Below are 15000 nucleotides of genomic sequence, written 5' to 3' on the forward strand. Positions count from 1 at the left end.
TTGTTGTTGTTGTTTTGTTTATTTGTTTAAAATATATTTTCATCCCTTGAACTTTTGAATTTCCCCTGAGCTGAGAGGTTCAGGTTGTTCAGGTTGTGATGCGAAGTCCCCCCCCCCCCCTCCTTTAAGGTGAGCTGTTTACGGCCGGGGGGTTAAAGGGGAAGTGTTCAGGATCAAAGCGTGTGAGCCCCGCCGTCAGCACAGGGGGATTGTGGGAAACGGCGGCTCACACCTGCGTGTCGAAGCGACAGGAAGTGACGGAGCTCCTCCCACCTTTGTTCTGGCTTTTTTTTTTGGGGTCATTTTCCCTCCTTTTCTCTTTTCTTTCCTCCCTCATTCTCTCCGTCTCCTTCCCTTTACTCCTCTTCTCCTCTCTTCTTCCTCTTCTTTTCCTCTTCCTGTTTTTTCTCCCTTCTTCCTCCTTTCCTTCCCTCCCTTTCCTACGTTTTCTCTTTCATTCCCTTGTTCACTTTTTCCTTCCTTCCCTCCTTCTTTCTCCTCTCTTTACCTCCTTCCTCCAACTTTATTTCTCTTCTTTCTTGATTTTCCTTCTTTCCTTCATTTCCTCCTTTCCTTCCTGTCTCCTTCTTTCCTTCCTCCCCCTCTTCCCTCCTTTATCTCCTTCCCTCTTTTCTTTTCTCCTCTTCTCTCCCTCCACCCTTCTTTCCTTCCTTATTTTTCTTCCTTCCCTCATTCTCTCTCTTTCCTTCCTCTCCTCCTCCTGATGCAGACAGACAGACGCCCACACACACACAGTCAGATCAGTGTGTGTGTGTGTGTGTGTGTGTCTCCCCCTGCTGGAGGCTGACAGAACAGCGTCACTGAGCTAACATCTCAATAAATCATCACAGGATTCTTCATTTTATTTCCTGTTTTTAATTTTTTTCCCCCATTTTTTCCTCGATTTCTTTCAGAAAATAAAGAAAAAGTTTGATGATGAGCAACAAATGACCTGAGAATTATCAACATAATCTGAATAAAAGAAGAAAAGTGAGCTACAGTCATATTTAGGATGGTTCTCAGTAAAGCGTTTCTCAGATCAGAACTGAACCTTCTCCTTCAGCCTCACAGCATGAAGTCACATGAGCTCTTCACTTTAAAGCTTCTGGACGTCATGCAGTTTTCTCTGTGCATGTTAAATACAGAAATACAGACGTGTTTCTTTTTTGGGAGTCAAAATATGGAATGGTCTTAGTGATGATTTGAAATTGTGTAGCTCTCTGCTGAGGTTAAAAAAAAAAAACATTGAAAAGAAGAATAATAAAGCATTACAATGTAAACTGACTGCAAGGTGAAATTAAGAAGAATAACTCAGATTATGTTGTTTGCTTTTGGATTGGTTTACTTGTTTTTTGTTGGTTTATTTTTATTTATTTATTTTTTTTTCTTTTCTTCTTTGTATCACTGATATAGGCTGTTTTATTGTACTAGGATAGGCAAAAATAAGGCCTGGCTTCAGCCTATTCCTTTTTCGGTTACACTTTGCTAAATTTTTTGTGCAAGCATGTACTGATTGCAAATTTTTCAACTTTGTAATTTAACTGTAACTGAAATAAACCATTCATTTATTCATTCATTCATTCATTCATTCAACTCTCTGCTGTTTTGTAACATTATCATCTGCATGCTGAACAGTCAGTCCCTATAACACTAACAGTCCTTATTTCACTGCTTGAGTCATTACATGTGAAAGTGTTGAACTAGTTGTCAAAATCTTCCAGGCACCTATATACACATATCTTTATGTACATGTCTGTGTGTTTTTTTTTTTTTTTAATCTTTTTACTGTAGCTTTTGAGTCCTCCTGCTGTTTGCGTGTCTTGATCTTTGTTGATTGTTGTTTTCGTTCTGATTATTATTTTACTTCTTTGTATTTATTTCATGCATTTTTAACTTTGTATTCATTTTATTCATTTTTTTAACTGTACAGCACTTTGGTCAACTTGGGTTGTTTTTAAATGTGCTTTATAAATAAATTTGATTGATTGATTGATTGATTGATTTTCTGGAGATGTGTGCAGTATTTTGCTCAGGTGAATCTCAGCTTTCACTATTGAGGAGGAACTGTTAAAGAATTAGTTGTAACCGATGATCAGCCAGTTCTTCACTCACTCAGCTGAATCCCAGCTTTATGCACAATACTGTAAAAGGCTTTTTTTTTTTTTTTTTTTTTGTTATAGCCTGTAATAAGGTCTGTAAACAAGTTGCAATTGAAAAGAGCACAATAAAAGTGTGACTCAAACTGTGTTCAGTGCCTTCTATACTCTAATCAGTCACTTCACAAAATACAGACATATGTAAGTTTTAGTCAGAATGTGTCACTTTAGGCCTGTAGTTTTCAAAAAGCCGAGCTGCATAAATACTTATTATTATTATTAAATCCTGTATAGTGCTGTTATGAGCACTGTCATCTCAGTCACCATGATCTGGTATCAGAGAACGACCACAGAGTGATGAGAACATGACAAAGATCTGACTGTCCTGTTCAAACATGATGCTGTAAGGACCGACACTTTCACTGGGATCAATACCTGCTTCTGAGAACTGATCACTTTGAACTAGAGTTCTCATCGGGCCTGCAAATTAAGACCCTACCCTACCCCGGCCATACTGGGCCAGCCCGAGGCCCTACCCTACCCGACTAATTAGCTGAACTTTAGGCCCGACAGCCCGATAAAGCCCGAAAAAAAAGAAAGAAAGGAGAGGAAAAAAAAACAAAGATCGCCAAATTCTCCATTATTTAGCAGCGCCGGTGGCCCAGATTCTAGCAGCAGTGAGAGACCCAGAACCAGAACCAGAACCTGAAGCCCGACCCTACCCGACCAATTCACATACATTTTAGGCCCAACCCTACCCGAAAATGTTGGGTAGGGTTGGGTTCAGGCAGAATTTGAGAACTCTGCTTTGAACAGGTGTCATGCTTCTGCAGGTCATCCAACAGATTTTGCAGTTTGCACTAATGTTGTGTCGTGAAATGCACTAAATCTTGTGCAAATGTTAATAATGATCTGTGAGATAAATGGTAAATGGACTGCATTTCTATAGCGCTTTTCTAGTCTACTGACCACTCAAAGCACTTTACAATGTTTTTGCCTCACATTCACCCATTCACACACATATTCACAAACTGATGGCAGAGGCTGCCATGCAAGGCACCAGCTGTCCATCAGGAGCAGTGAGGGGTTCAGTATCTTGCTCAAGGACACTTCGACACACTCTGGAGGAGCTGGGGATCGAACCGGGAACCCTCCAGTTACTGGACGACCACTCTAGTTGCCAGTTGCTTTAGATGCACTAAAGCAACTGAGAATACAGAGAGAAACTGTAATGATCAGTGAGGCACAGCCGGACCTGGGAACTGGTTTGTTTGTTTTTTCTGGTAAATGTCCTGGTTCATGTTCATTTATAACAATTTATTTGTAAAGATAAATATGATTGGTAATTAGAATATAATATCAGAACTAGTCCAAATAATGACTTAATGTATGCTTCATATGGAAAAGGGAGCCTAACGATAATAATATATAATTGACTTATGGACGAGGGGTGGGACTTCTTCCCACTCCTTTAAGGAAAGGTAAAATGAACTCATTATGTGTTGTTTTCATTTTTATGCTTATTTATTTTATGTCTGTCCATTACTGTGTGATATCTTTTCTTTTTTCTCTGTTTGTTTTTACTTAATCGGAATAAAGAACTACTACTACTACTACTACTACTACTACTACTACTTCTAATACTACTACTATGTTGTTTTCACTGGATGAGACAGAAACAGGAGAAGGGCTGTGAGTCCATGAGCATCAAATCTAAAATCTAAACATGAAAAAATGAAAAGGTTTTGTTTCTGCATTAAACCTGGGAGCTGCTCCTCTCACGGCCCCGGGGGCCCCGGACCCAGCCTGACCCCCGACTCAGACTATTGATCAGCCTACTGATCAGACTATTGATGAGTATCAGTGGGATCCATCGACCTGTCAGGGTCATGTGACACGCCTGTCTGTCTCTCTGCCTGTCTGTCTCTCTCTCTCTCCTCAGGATGTGCGGCGGTGGAGCGACAGGGTGGCGGTCGCCCCCGGAAACAAGCCCCTCCCCTCCGGGCCATCGCCACGGTGACCTGCAGCACAATAAAGGTCAGGACAGGAAGTCAGCTCGGGAGCACTTCCTGTTCCACCGCCGCCTGCACGTGTGTGTGTGTGTGTGTGTGAGTGTGTGTGAGTGTCTGAGTGTGTGTGAGTGTGTGTGTGTGTGTGTGTAACTCTGTCATGGGTCAGAGTTTTTTTTTTCCAGGTTTGATCTTCTGGTCTTTTTCTTGTATTTTTAAATATTTTTTTCTCATATTGTTTTTTTAGTTCTGTAATGTGTCTTCAGTCTGCAGCTGCTGGTTGGCTTCAGTTTGTCTGCACTGATCAATAACCTGCTGAGTGTTAGTCCTTAAGTCCTTAAGTCTACAAACAGAACCAGACAGAACCAGACAGAACCAGACAGAACCGGTGTTACTCAGAGACTATGGGACTTTTTTTTCCTAGCACAGTGAAGTCAGTTTCCCTCTGGCTGTGCTCTCTGAGTGGCTCAGGGCTCAATACGTCACCATCCTAGGAAAAAACACATCACTGCTGGGTGACCCTCTGGCAGCCATCTTTGAGGAAGTGGCTGAACAACTTTATTGACACCTGACCAGTGACAGTGTGTGTGTGTGTGTGTGTGTGTGTGTGAGTGTGAGTGTGTGCGCTGACAGACACAAACAGAAGGTGAAACTGTCATCAAGTCAGAAACCTTTATTAACATCAATACAAACACATGGAAACTGTGTGTGTGTGTGTGTGTGTGTGTTAGTGTTAGTGTGTGTGTGTTTTCAGTGTGTATGTGTGTGCGCTCAGTGTGTGGAGAACTTGGGCAGCTGGTTTCCCAGAATGCAGCGGCGCTCCACGCCGTCCTCTGAGATGGCCGCCAGTCTCACCACGCCGCCGCTGGAGCCGTCTCTCTCCATGGCCAGAGACAGGGCTGGCAGACAGACAGGTAAGAGAGAGAGAGACAGGTGTGTTACTCTAAAACAGCGCTGGCGTGACCCTAACCCCGCCCCCCCCGTGTCCCAGCATGCCTCTGGGTACCTGCGGCGGTGAGCTCCAGGCACTGGTCCCGGCTCAGTCCAGGTTTGTAGTTGGAGTCCATGAAGCCGTAGATGTAGGTGCTGCCGCTGCCGCCGATGGAGACGGGCTGACGAACCAGCATGCCGCCGATCGGCACCGAGTACACCTGACCAGGTGAGGACATCACTGTTACATCACCAGCAGAGTGTGTGTGTGTGTGTGTGTGTGTGTGTGTGTGTGTGTGTGTGTGTGTGTGAGCACCTGGCCGCCCTTCCTGCGGTCCCATCCGGCCACGATGATGCCGGCCGTCAGCTCCTCTCTGTACCTGTAGCAGCTCGAACGGAACAGGTTGGCTGCTGTCTCCACCAGGGGGGGCTCATCCAGCTCGATGCTGGGGGGAGACACACACACACACACACACACACACACACACACAGATTAGCCCCGCCCACACACACTCAGGAGGTTACATAACACTGATTCTTGAGAATTTGGATAAATCATGTCCCACTAAGAAAAATGCTATTTCTGCTGGAAATTTCCAACATTTTAATGAATAAAAAGAATCAGGGGTATAATCAGGGGGTCCTTTGCACATTTGTAAGGTTCTTTTATAGGTTTATTTTTAATTTGTATTAATTTAATGATTATATGTTGGCCCATGGCCTACAAACCCAGTTGTCCTCGGATAGGAGATAATCATTTCAACTTGATTAAAACAACAAAAAGTAATAATTTCATTGAATAATATATTCACCACATGAAAGAGTACATCATAATATGTATTAAAAACTACAAACGATGGGTTTTGAACAATATTTACTATTATTTTGTGGTTGCTCAAAATGTGTCCCAGATATTTGTCACCACCGTCAGATATTTATTTAAAAAATAATAATAAAAAAACTACAAGGTCAGCTACATTCCTGAGGAGCCCTTTTCAAACCTTCAGCTCTACTGCATGCTTCAAGACCGCTCAGGCTCCTGGAAGTTTGCTATTTTCTCTTAAATCTCTTCATATTTTTGGACACTGCTACTGTCACAACCATAACATGTCAACACCGTCACTTCTGTATAAAAAATATTAAATTAGATTATGGAATAAATGTATACTTTTTAAGAAGAGGTCTGATGCAGGTAGCAACAGGGTGAAAACAAGCTGGCTAATGTGAACAACTCATGCTGATCATGTGAAAGAGCAGGTTTTTGTCTCCACCGTCAGACGTCACCACCGTCAGGTTTTCTGTGTGACGGTGATGACTGAAGTCTGAAAAATGCTTATAACAGAGCTCAGGATTGTTATTTTTTGTACCAAATAGTTAAATACAGTTGTTAAGCAAGAAGCCATTGACTTGAGTGGTATAAATTTTGGAAATGTATGTTTTAATGAGGCGACTGTCACCACCGTCAGATTAGTGTCACCACCGTCAGAGGCAGTTATATTGGTTTTAAATGAATATGCTTACAATATGTTTCTTTGGTGCTGTTGAGTTATTAAAGTAATAGTCTCTTTAATACAAAAATATGTTTTTCAAATTTAAAAAAAAAACATTACGGTGACGGTGTTGACAAAAACAAAGTAGCCTAATAACTGGAAAAACCTATTTAATGAAAAAAATGCAAAATGAGGAGGTTGCACCGGTACATTGCTGAACAGCCAAGACCTTGGCCTATAATGATATACCTTCAGATTTTGTCATTTAACACACTTTTTTTTTCAAAATTAAAACCTGTTTTATCCAAATTCCCAAGAATCAGTGCTGAGTGTGTGGGAGCTACAGCGGCACATTCAGGCCGTGTGTGTGTGGGGGGGGAGGAACCAAAATTAAAGTCACAAATTATAAAGAGATAAATTCTCCTTTGGTCGAGGAGACACATGACTTCACCTGGTTAGGGTCAGGGGTCAGGGGTCAGGGGTCAGGGTCAAATGATGTCTGTCAGGAAATGAACCCTTTAACGTCAGAGCACCATGAACACCTGTCTGTCTGTCTGTCTCACCTGTGGAAGCCCAGCTGGTAGGTGACCACGTCAGCGATGGCCTGGGTGTCTGCAGCAGATCCAGACCTACACACACACACACACACACACACACACACACACACACACACACACACACACACACACACACACACACACACACACAGAGTCAGGATGCTGTAAACCAGCTGAGGCGGTGTGTGTGACGGAGGCAGAGCAGCTCACCTGCAGCAGAAGATGCGGTCGTGGATGGGAGTCAACTTGTCTGTCACTCTGTTGGCGATGTACGCCCTGAGAGAGAGACAGGCAGGCAGACAGACAGAGAGAGAGACAGACAGACAAATCATCATCATCATCACAGTGAGTGAAGCCTGAAGGTGATGAGGACGTGAGCAGAGACTCACCCTGTGGTGGTGCGAGAGTCAGCACCGATCACCACGCCGCCATCATACTCCACCGCCATGATGGTGGTCTGACAGACAGACAGGTGGAGAGACAGACAGGCAGGGAGACAGATAGAGAGACAGACAGGTAGAGAGACAGGCAGGGAGACAGATAGAGAGACAGACAGGGAGAAAGACAGACAGGTAGAGAGACAGGCAGGTAGAGAGACAGGCAGGGAGACAGGTAGAGAGACAGGCAGGGAGACAGATAGAGAGACAGACAGGGAGACAGACAGGTGGAGAGACAGACGGGTGGAGAGACAGACAGACAGCAGTGCAGTTAGATAACGCTGTCCAGTGTTTTCCATTGAGCGTTAGCCTGTTAGAGTTATGACGTCACCATGCCTCTCAGCGCTGGCCGCTGGGTTCCGTTATCGGACAGTGAACAGCACGGTGTAAAGGCACAAGCCGCTGTTTTGGTCACGGACGCGGGCTGATGTACCGCTGATTCACAGCTGATAGCTGTGGTTCAATTATCGGACGGACAGTGTGGAAACGATGGCGAAATGTTGCAAGAGAAAGCAAGTGTGTCCGATAATGGAAGCATATTTCGTTAGCTGTAACGTTAGCTAAACCCCCCGCCTCCTGCCCCGCTCGGCCTGCAGCCTCCACCGGGTCACAGCCCGGACCGGACCAAACCAGCCCGGTCCGGCCCGGTCCGGTCTGACCCGGTCCACCGCCTGCAGCTCGCCAGCGGCTCTGAGAACAAGCTAACAGTTAGCCGCCGTTAGCTAAAGCCGCTACAGAGCAAACTGCTGTCTCATGTCCCCCTGAGCTGCGGTCCCTCTAAAGCTCTGCCCCGGGGACAGAGCCGAGCCCAGCCGAGCCGAGCCGAGCCGAGCCGGGCCGGTGCAGGACTCACCCCGGTGCTGACTTCCTTGCCGGTCCAGTCCGGGACCAGGTCGCTTTTGGAGGAGATCTGCTGCCCGAACGGCATCATTGTTGCTGCCGCCGCCATCTTGTCTCCGTTTGAATGAGCCGTAACGCCACGTCCGTGAATACGGCGGCGGAGCCAGGTTACGTAAACAGCGTAAGACCCAGCTTAGTCCACAAATAAAATATCTAAAATGAAATAAAACAAATGGAATAAGATCAATAATAATAATAATAATAATAATAATAATAATAATAATAATAATAATAATAATTATTATTATTATTATTAATTTTAATTTATTTTTTTTTATTCATTTATTATTATTTTATATGTTTCCCAGCAGCAGTGGTGGTGCCAGTAGTGTAACACTTCATGATGACATCGTGTTCTTGCTAACCCTAACAGGTGTGAGACAGGTGCCAGGTGACCCTGTGGAGCAGAGTTTGGTCTTTATTCTGTTCTCCCTCCAGCTCACTGTGTTTTGTAACACGGGTTGTTTTCTGCTGGCATCTGAGCGGGCGCCTGCGCGGCGGGGTCCTGCGCTCGGCAGGAAGCAGGAAGCCGGAAGCGGAGGTAAACACAGCGGCTGCTCACCTGAGCCAGAACCCTCGGTACAGCGGCGGAGGTGAGTCCCGTGTCCCGTGTGTGTGTGTGTGTGTGTGTGTGTGTGTGTGTGTGTGTGTGTGTGTGTGTTCTCCTGTTAACTGGTTCCCTGTGTAAAAGTCGGGCGTTTCCGTGGCAACAGCAGATGCTCCGGTCACGGGGCAGCAGCGCCTTAATGATCATTATTATTATTAGTAGTAGTATTATTATTATTAAATCTGGTTCATAATGTTGCAGACTCTCCCTCGGCTCGTTGCTGGTTCATGTGTTCATGTGTTCATGTGTTCATGTGGTTCAGTGAAGGATCAGCATCTCCTCCATGTTTAGCTTTATTCTCTTCAAAATAAAAGCCGGGCAGCCCGCCGCCAGGGGGCGATGCAGAGGTTTCAGCTTCACTCGAGGTTTAAAAAGACAAAACTAAAGCTAAACCCAGAGTCCCTGCTGTGCTCCTGTGGTACCTGAGCTGTGCCGGACACACACACACACACACACACACACACACACACACACACACACACACACACCTGAGCTGAGAGCTGCCGGCAGGTGGGACAGGGTCTGTCCCGACAAGCACACACCTGACATCAGCTCTGCGCCAAGTGTGTGTGTATGTGTCCTCAGTGTGTGTGTGTGTGTGTGTGTGTGTCCTCAGTGTGTGTGTGTGTAGATGGTTTTCATAGAACTTACTGTGGGTTTGATTTTCAGAATAATACCAAAGGTTTCACACTAACAACAGCTCATGTTCTGACTCTCACATAATCCATTTGATTATTATTGTTATTATTTTGTAATGTGTGGACTTCATGTGACTGACCTGAATTTACAACAAACGTGTGTGTGTGTATGTGTGTGTGTGTGTTTGTGTGTGTGTGTGTGTGTGTGTGTGTGTGTGTTCCAGATGACGGTCCACAACCTGTACATATTTGACCGGAACGGCACCTGCCTCTACTACAACGAGTGGAACAGGAAGAAGCAGGCTGGCATCTCCAAGGAGGAGGTCACACACACACACACACACACACACACACACACATACACTCACACACTCACACACACACACACACACACACACACACACACACACACACTCACACAGTTTTCAGATGAAGATGAAGACCAAGGTCTGATGCCGACTATAGAAAATATACTTATGAACTTATTAATCAGTTATGCTGACTCTATTTTGTCCCCAAGAGAAATTTATTAAATAGATTTTTTATGTGCTTGAAAAGGCAACACATCTTAAAATCTTGCCTATTAATTAGTGTGCAAGCTGCAGCTCACACTCACGTTCTTCCTACTATTTCTTTATTTCTTTTTTTAGGCCCGAGCCCTCCCTTAGGGAGAAGGGCCTATTGTTTTTGTACCGTTTCTTTTTTTCTTCTTACGTGTCATTCGGCCTTAATTTGACCCCCTAAACATGCTCAAAAACTCACCAAATTTGGCACGCCCCCCAGGTCTGGTGAAAAATTCGATAAAATGGAAAAACGCACCCCCTAAGTGCAAAAATGGGCTCTCTAGCGCCACCTAGGCACACTAAATCGGCCGTTGCGGCCCACAGGAATGTGATAGAGAGACCAAACCAACGCCGAAACGTAGGTCTCATTAAGGCCGACGAAAAATGTTGTGAAGACCGAAGCCCTAAAACCAACAGGAAGCCCGCAATTTGCCTTTCAAAGTAAAAGTCGGGCCCGAAATTGCACATTACACAAAAATTATCTCCTCCGAGGCCGTAAATCGTGGCGGCTCAAAAAGCTAATACATGAAAGAGGATACAGTGCTTAACAAAACTTCTGAAGGATTTCGTCATTCCGGCCTTAGTTTTTAAATGATAAGCCCTCGAAGTCGGCAACGCCGACTTGGAGGGCGTCGTTTTTTCCACGGAGTTTGGCGTGAAGAGGCGCACACTTGGCGCTAATGAGGCCCCTGCTGTCTAAAGTAAACGTCGCACGGCTTCGAAAATTATGCCACACGAAAGAGGATGAAAATTCCTACTAAAATATGAAATTAATTTTTAAATTGGAACAAGTTTGTGGCCGCTGTGAAGACTTTTCGACCATTTTGGACCCTGGTGTCCTCTCCTCTGCACTCTGCCCGGTCATGTGACTCACTCTAGCCAACTGACAATTCCGCAATACATACCCATTATAAACCGTCAGCAGGGGCAGAAAAAACACTCAAACTAAAACTGCCAAAACTCAAACACGGTAAAAGATAGTAAAATCGTGTAAATACAAGATTTATAGAGCCGAGTCTTGTGCCTCGTTTAAACTTTGAACTGCGTCTGTAACTGAAACGATGCCCGAGCGGCGCTACCTCAAAGAGAGGTGGGTTTGATCGAATTTTCCATTGGATTGCATGGGGATTTCTCTGTCTGCCTGCATTTTGGTCTGATCATGACACAGCTGCCAGTACTCATGTATTAGCGCAGTACTCATGTCACTCACACACTAGGACATCCTAGGCCTTTCAAAATAAAAGCCCAAAACTCTTTCCAACTGAAAGCACCGAAAAATACCCTGACAAATGGGAAAAATGGATGAAATGTCTGCACTTCAATGACACGAACATCGTGGCGGACCGGCACCGGTGCGAGGGCCGACCAACGCTGCTTGCAGCTTTAATTTTATTTATTATTCCGTACGTTTTTTGCACCGTAACTCCTCCTACAGCTTTGGTTTTAGGCCCACACAGTGAATTGGGAAAATGTGTGGCCCCATTGGGAGAAGTGTGCTTTCACTTTTCTAAGGAATCCAACTCACGGAATTCTCAAAATTCCAATTTTCCTGAAAATTTCGGCCATCCGAAATGAATGGCCAAAACTTCAGAAGGCTCCAGGGCCCAGAGCTTTGGACCTGCGTCCACGCACCAAATACAAAAAATGTGTGTCTTGTGGAGAAGAAGCGGTGTGTCAATTTTCAGACCGATCAGACTTTGCGATTTTTCATAATTCAATTTTAAAATCACGATTTTGCCCTCATTGAAAAAGAATGGGAAATCGGCAGACACTCATGCATTTTCCAAGCCTCACAGCTCCCTCATTCTTTGGCCCACAGACTCCATTCAAAGCTTAAATGACTCAGCAGACCTTCAACTTTATGTGTGTCATCTTCAATTTTTCATGTCTGCTTTAGTTTGCCATAAAACACAGTTTAAGTTTGGAGTTATTTTTGAGCCGCCTCTGACTTTTGAATGAGTGTGTATTGCGTGAGCTAGAGTGGCATTCCTGAGGGCTAGAGTGGAGCAGCCCTGAAAACTCGCCTAAAACTTTTGTCTTTAACTTGCTCTCCTGGCCACAATTTTCACTCCACATGCATAATTTTTTGGAAAGTAGTAGGAAAACTAGTTGTGCTTTGAAAAATGCAAATACAAAAGCAAAGTATCTTCAACTTTTTAAACTGTGACCCTTAACGAGGCAGGAGTGCCAGCTCTCTCCCCCATAGACTCCCATTATATCTGGAATGCAAAGTCTCAGGAGAGAAGCAGAAGGACACACTTTTCCAACTCGCTCTAAGGTGGGCATTTTTGGGAGTTGGAAAATAATTTTGACACAGTTTGAAAGCCCAAAGCCTTGCCTTTCTCATGATACCTTTTATTTTCTGCTCGGACTTACTGTCATTGAGAAAAAAGCAGTAGTTTGACCACTACTTTTAGGTGATTTTTCACAGAAGCAGCACTGTCACTCATGCTGTGTGCTTCATAGAGCCTCATTTCTGGCTCCGCCCACACAAGCCCCAGTGGCACAGTGGATAGTGTCTCTGCCTGCCATGCAGGAGACCAGGGTTCAACTCCCCGCCTGGGCAAGAGCAACAACACTACACAGCCCACAAACAGCATAGGGCTGGTGTTTTAGCGCATGTCCAGGCGGTCGCAAGGCAAGCACATCAAAGTTTCTTCAGAAACTTTACAAAGTCTAGTTTTCTTTACAATTTTTAAATCACAACACATCAGAATCACAATGAAAGCACATTCATAACATAATTCATAACATTTTTCATGATTTTCCAGGCATTTTTATTTTGTTATTTTATTTATATTTTCTCTTATTTTTTGCATTATGTTATATTTAATTTTTGAATTTTAATTTGTTCCTGTTGTCATTTATATTTGCTTGATGAATGGATGAATCACACACTCACAGTGATTATTAAGTGATATTAACACACAGTGTTGGAGTTGCTGTGTCACCATGTGGTTGTCTCCTCCCTGCAGGAGTTCAAGCTGATGTACGGCATGTTGTTCTCCATCCGCTCCTTCGTCAGCAAGATGTCTCCTCTGGACATGTATCCTGCACTGTGTGTGTGTGTGTGTCTGTGTGGGTGTGTGTGTGTGTGTGTGTGTGTGTGTGTGTGTGTGTGTGTGTCTGTGTGTGTGTGTGTTGGGTGTGTGGGTGTGTGTGTCTGTGTGTGTGTGTGTGTGGGTGTGTGTTGTGTGCAGCAGATCATTTCTCAACATCTGGGAATGAAAAAAAATCTCTTAGAAAAAATGTCAAACATCCTGTTTCATTCCAGAGATTCAAATACAGAAAAAATACGAATACTACTACTACTACAACTATTATTAACTATTATATTACTACTTCTACTAGTAGTAGTAGCCATATGGCCCTTTTCACCTACTCGACTCGACTCAGTTTGTAAGCCTTTCCATCAGGTGGTAGTACTTGGTACCTGGTATTATTTTAGGACTCAGCTCCTAAAATAGGAGCTGAGTTGAACTGAAAATGTGACATGAACGCCGTCCAGGCCACTGATTGGACGGGGAGCGACAACACATGACAGCGACTCCTTCACGAAAACCAAACACAGCATTAAAAAAAAACAAAAAAAAAAACAGCAGCAGCGACCGTGCGCATTGATCATCACTGAAGTTGGCAAAGTCGGAAAATGGCGAGCAAACCGGAGCCGTGGTCACATGAAGAGGTGGAGACTTTTCTGAGCTTTTTGTGATTATACAACTATTACCAACAAAATAAAATGTTTAATCAACATGTATTCATACTGTGGGCATTTCGCTCTCAAAATATCAAAGTTTTTTGCTCGTACTCTCTCCGTTTCAGTGGAAATCCATGAGATCTGATGGTAACTAGTCCTTATCAGCCAACTTGGGCTTATCATGTTTTCTAGGCATCGTGATTTCCCAAAACTGAATAAATACACACACAGCAACACAAAACTGCTCTGCTAGCTCAATCATGTTGGAACTAGAATATCCGCTGGAAAAAATCATTTTTTCATGGACTGATAGTTATACTTCTGCCGACTTCTCAGTCATTTTTAATCTAACAGGTGCCATGACAACGACTCAGGGCCATACATGTACAGATGCAAACAAATTGACAAACTAATTAACCCTCCTGTTATGTTCACATTTTTGAACATCTTTTATGTTTGGGGTCAATTTGACCCCTGCAGTTTAAACTTCCACAAAATTATTATAACTAAAATTGTTATCAAAGTTTATGTGTCAGGTACTTTATGTTTCTTTGTTGATTACCTAAATAGCCCTTTAAATAAAACATAACTCCCCCCCACCCCTACTTATGCATCCAGTATTCCTATTACGCGACAATGGAAAAATATGCAAATCATCATAAAATCTCACTGATTGATCTGAAATTGGAAAGAAATATTGATTTTTGGTGTTTTAATGGCTTTATATTATTTCTAAGTACAGATTTTTGTTATTTATAACCGATGCGTTACAAAGTGTGTACAGGACATTGAAAACATATCATCATGTCAATTTCATCTTTACCGAGTAGTGCCCATTACATTAGGAACACTCATTAAATATGAAGCAAAAAAAATGATGTTAATCATTCATTTAGAGACGTCAAACATTGGCTGGGGTCAAATTGACCCCAAACATAATAGGAGGGTTAAATCAATGGCCTAGGAAACTCATAAAGAATAAACAAATTAATAACGATTAATAGGCTGAATCCGCGGTGGTGCTGAATCCGCATCAGCAGGTACTGTCCGTGGTGCTGAATCCGCATCAGCAGGTA

The 15000-nt window shown here is 43.6% G+C and overlaps 2 protein-coding genes across 3 annotated transcripts in view; one reads left to right on the forward strand and one right to left on the reverse strand.

Moving 5' to 3' along the window:
* Positions 1 to 4763: 4763 nt before the first annotated feature.
* On the reverse strand, positions 4764 to 8529 carry psmb6 (proteasome 20S subunit beta 6). The gene is made up of 7 exons (XM_030076463.1): positions 8373 to 8529; positions 7472 to 7539; positions 7293 to 7358; positions 7089 to 7154; positions 5352 to 5481; positions 5112 to 5256; positions 4764 to 5004 (listed from the first exon to the last, which is right to left on the reverse strand). Exons 1-7 carry the CDS (start codon positions 8466 to 8468, stop codon positions 4877 to 4879), a joined length of 699 nt encoding a protein of 232 aa, XP_029932323.1. The 5' UTR covers positions 8469 to 8529; the 3' UTR covers positions 4764 to 4876.
* Positions 8530 to 8872: 343 nt separating this feature from the next.
* Positions 8873 to 15000, forward strand: part of trappc1 (trafficking protein particle complex subunit 1) — a 7877-nt gene continuing 1749 nt past the window's right edge. Inside the window, exons 1-3 of one of the 2 annotated variants that reach the window (XM_030076500.1) lie at positions 8873 to 9012; positions 9889 to 9987; positions 13203 to 13273. In XM_030076500.1, the coding sequence (XP_029932360.1) occupies positions 9889 to 9987; positions 13203 to 13273 (170 nt within the window). In that variant the 5' untranslated portion in view covers positions 8873 to 9012. Of the gene's footprint in view, positions 9013 to 9888; positions 9988 to 13202; positions 13274 to 15000 lie in introns of those variants that run through there. The other variant, XM_030076501.1, reaches the window with a different exon arrangement.

This window comes from Myripristis murdjan, chromosome 18, assembly GCF_902150065.1.
Source record: "Myripristis murdjan chromosome 18, fMyrMur1.1, whole genome shotgun sequence".
NCBI classification, from domain to species: Eukaryota; Metazoa; Chordata; class Actinopteri; order Holocentriformes; family Holocentridae; genus Myripristis; species Myripristis murdjan.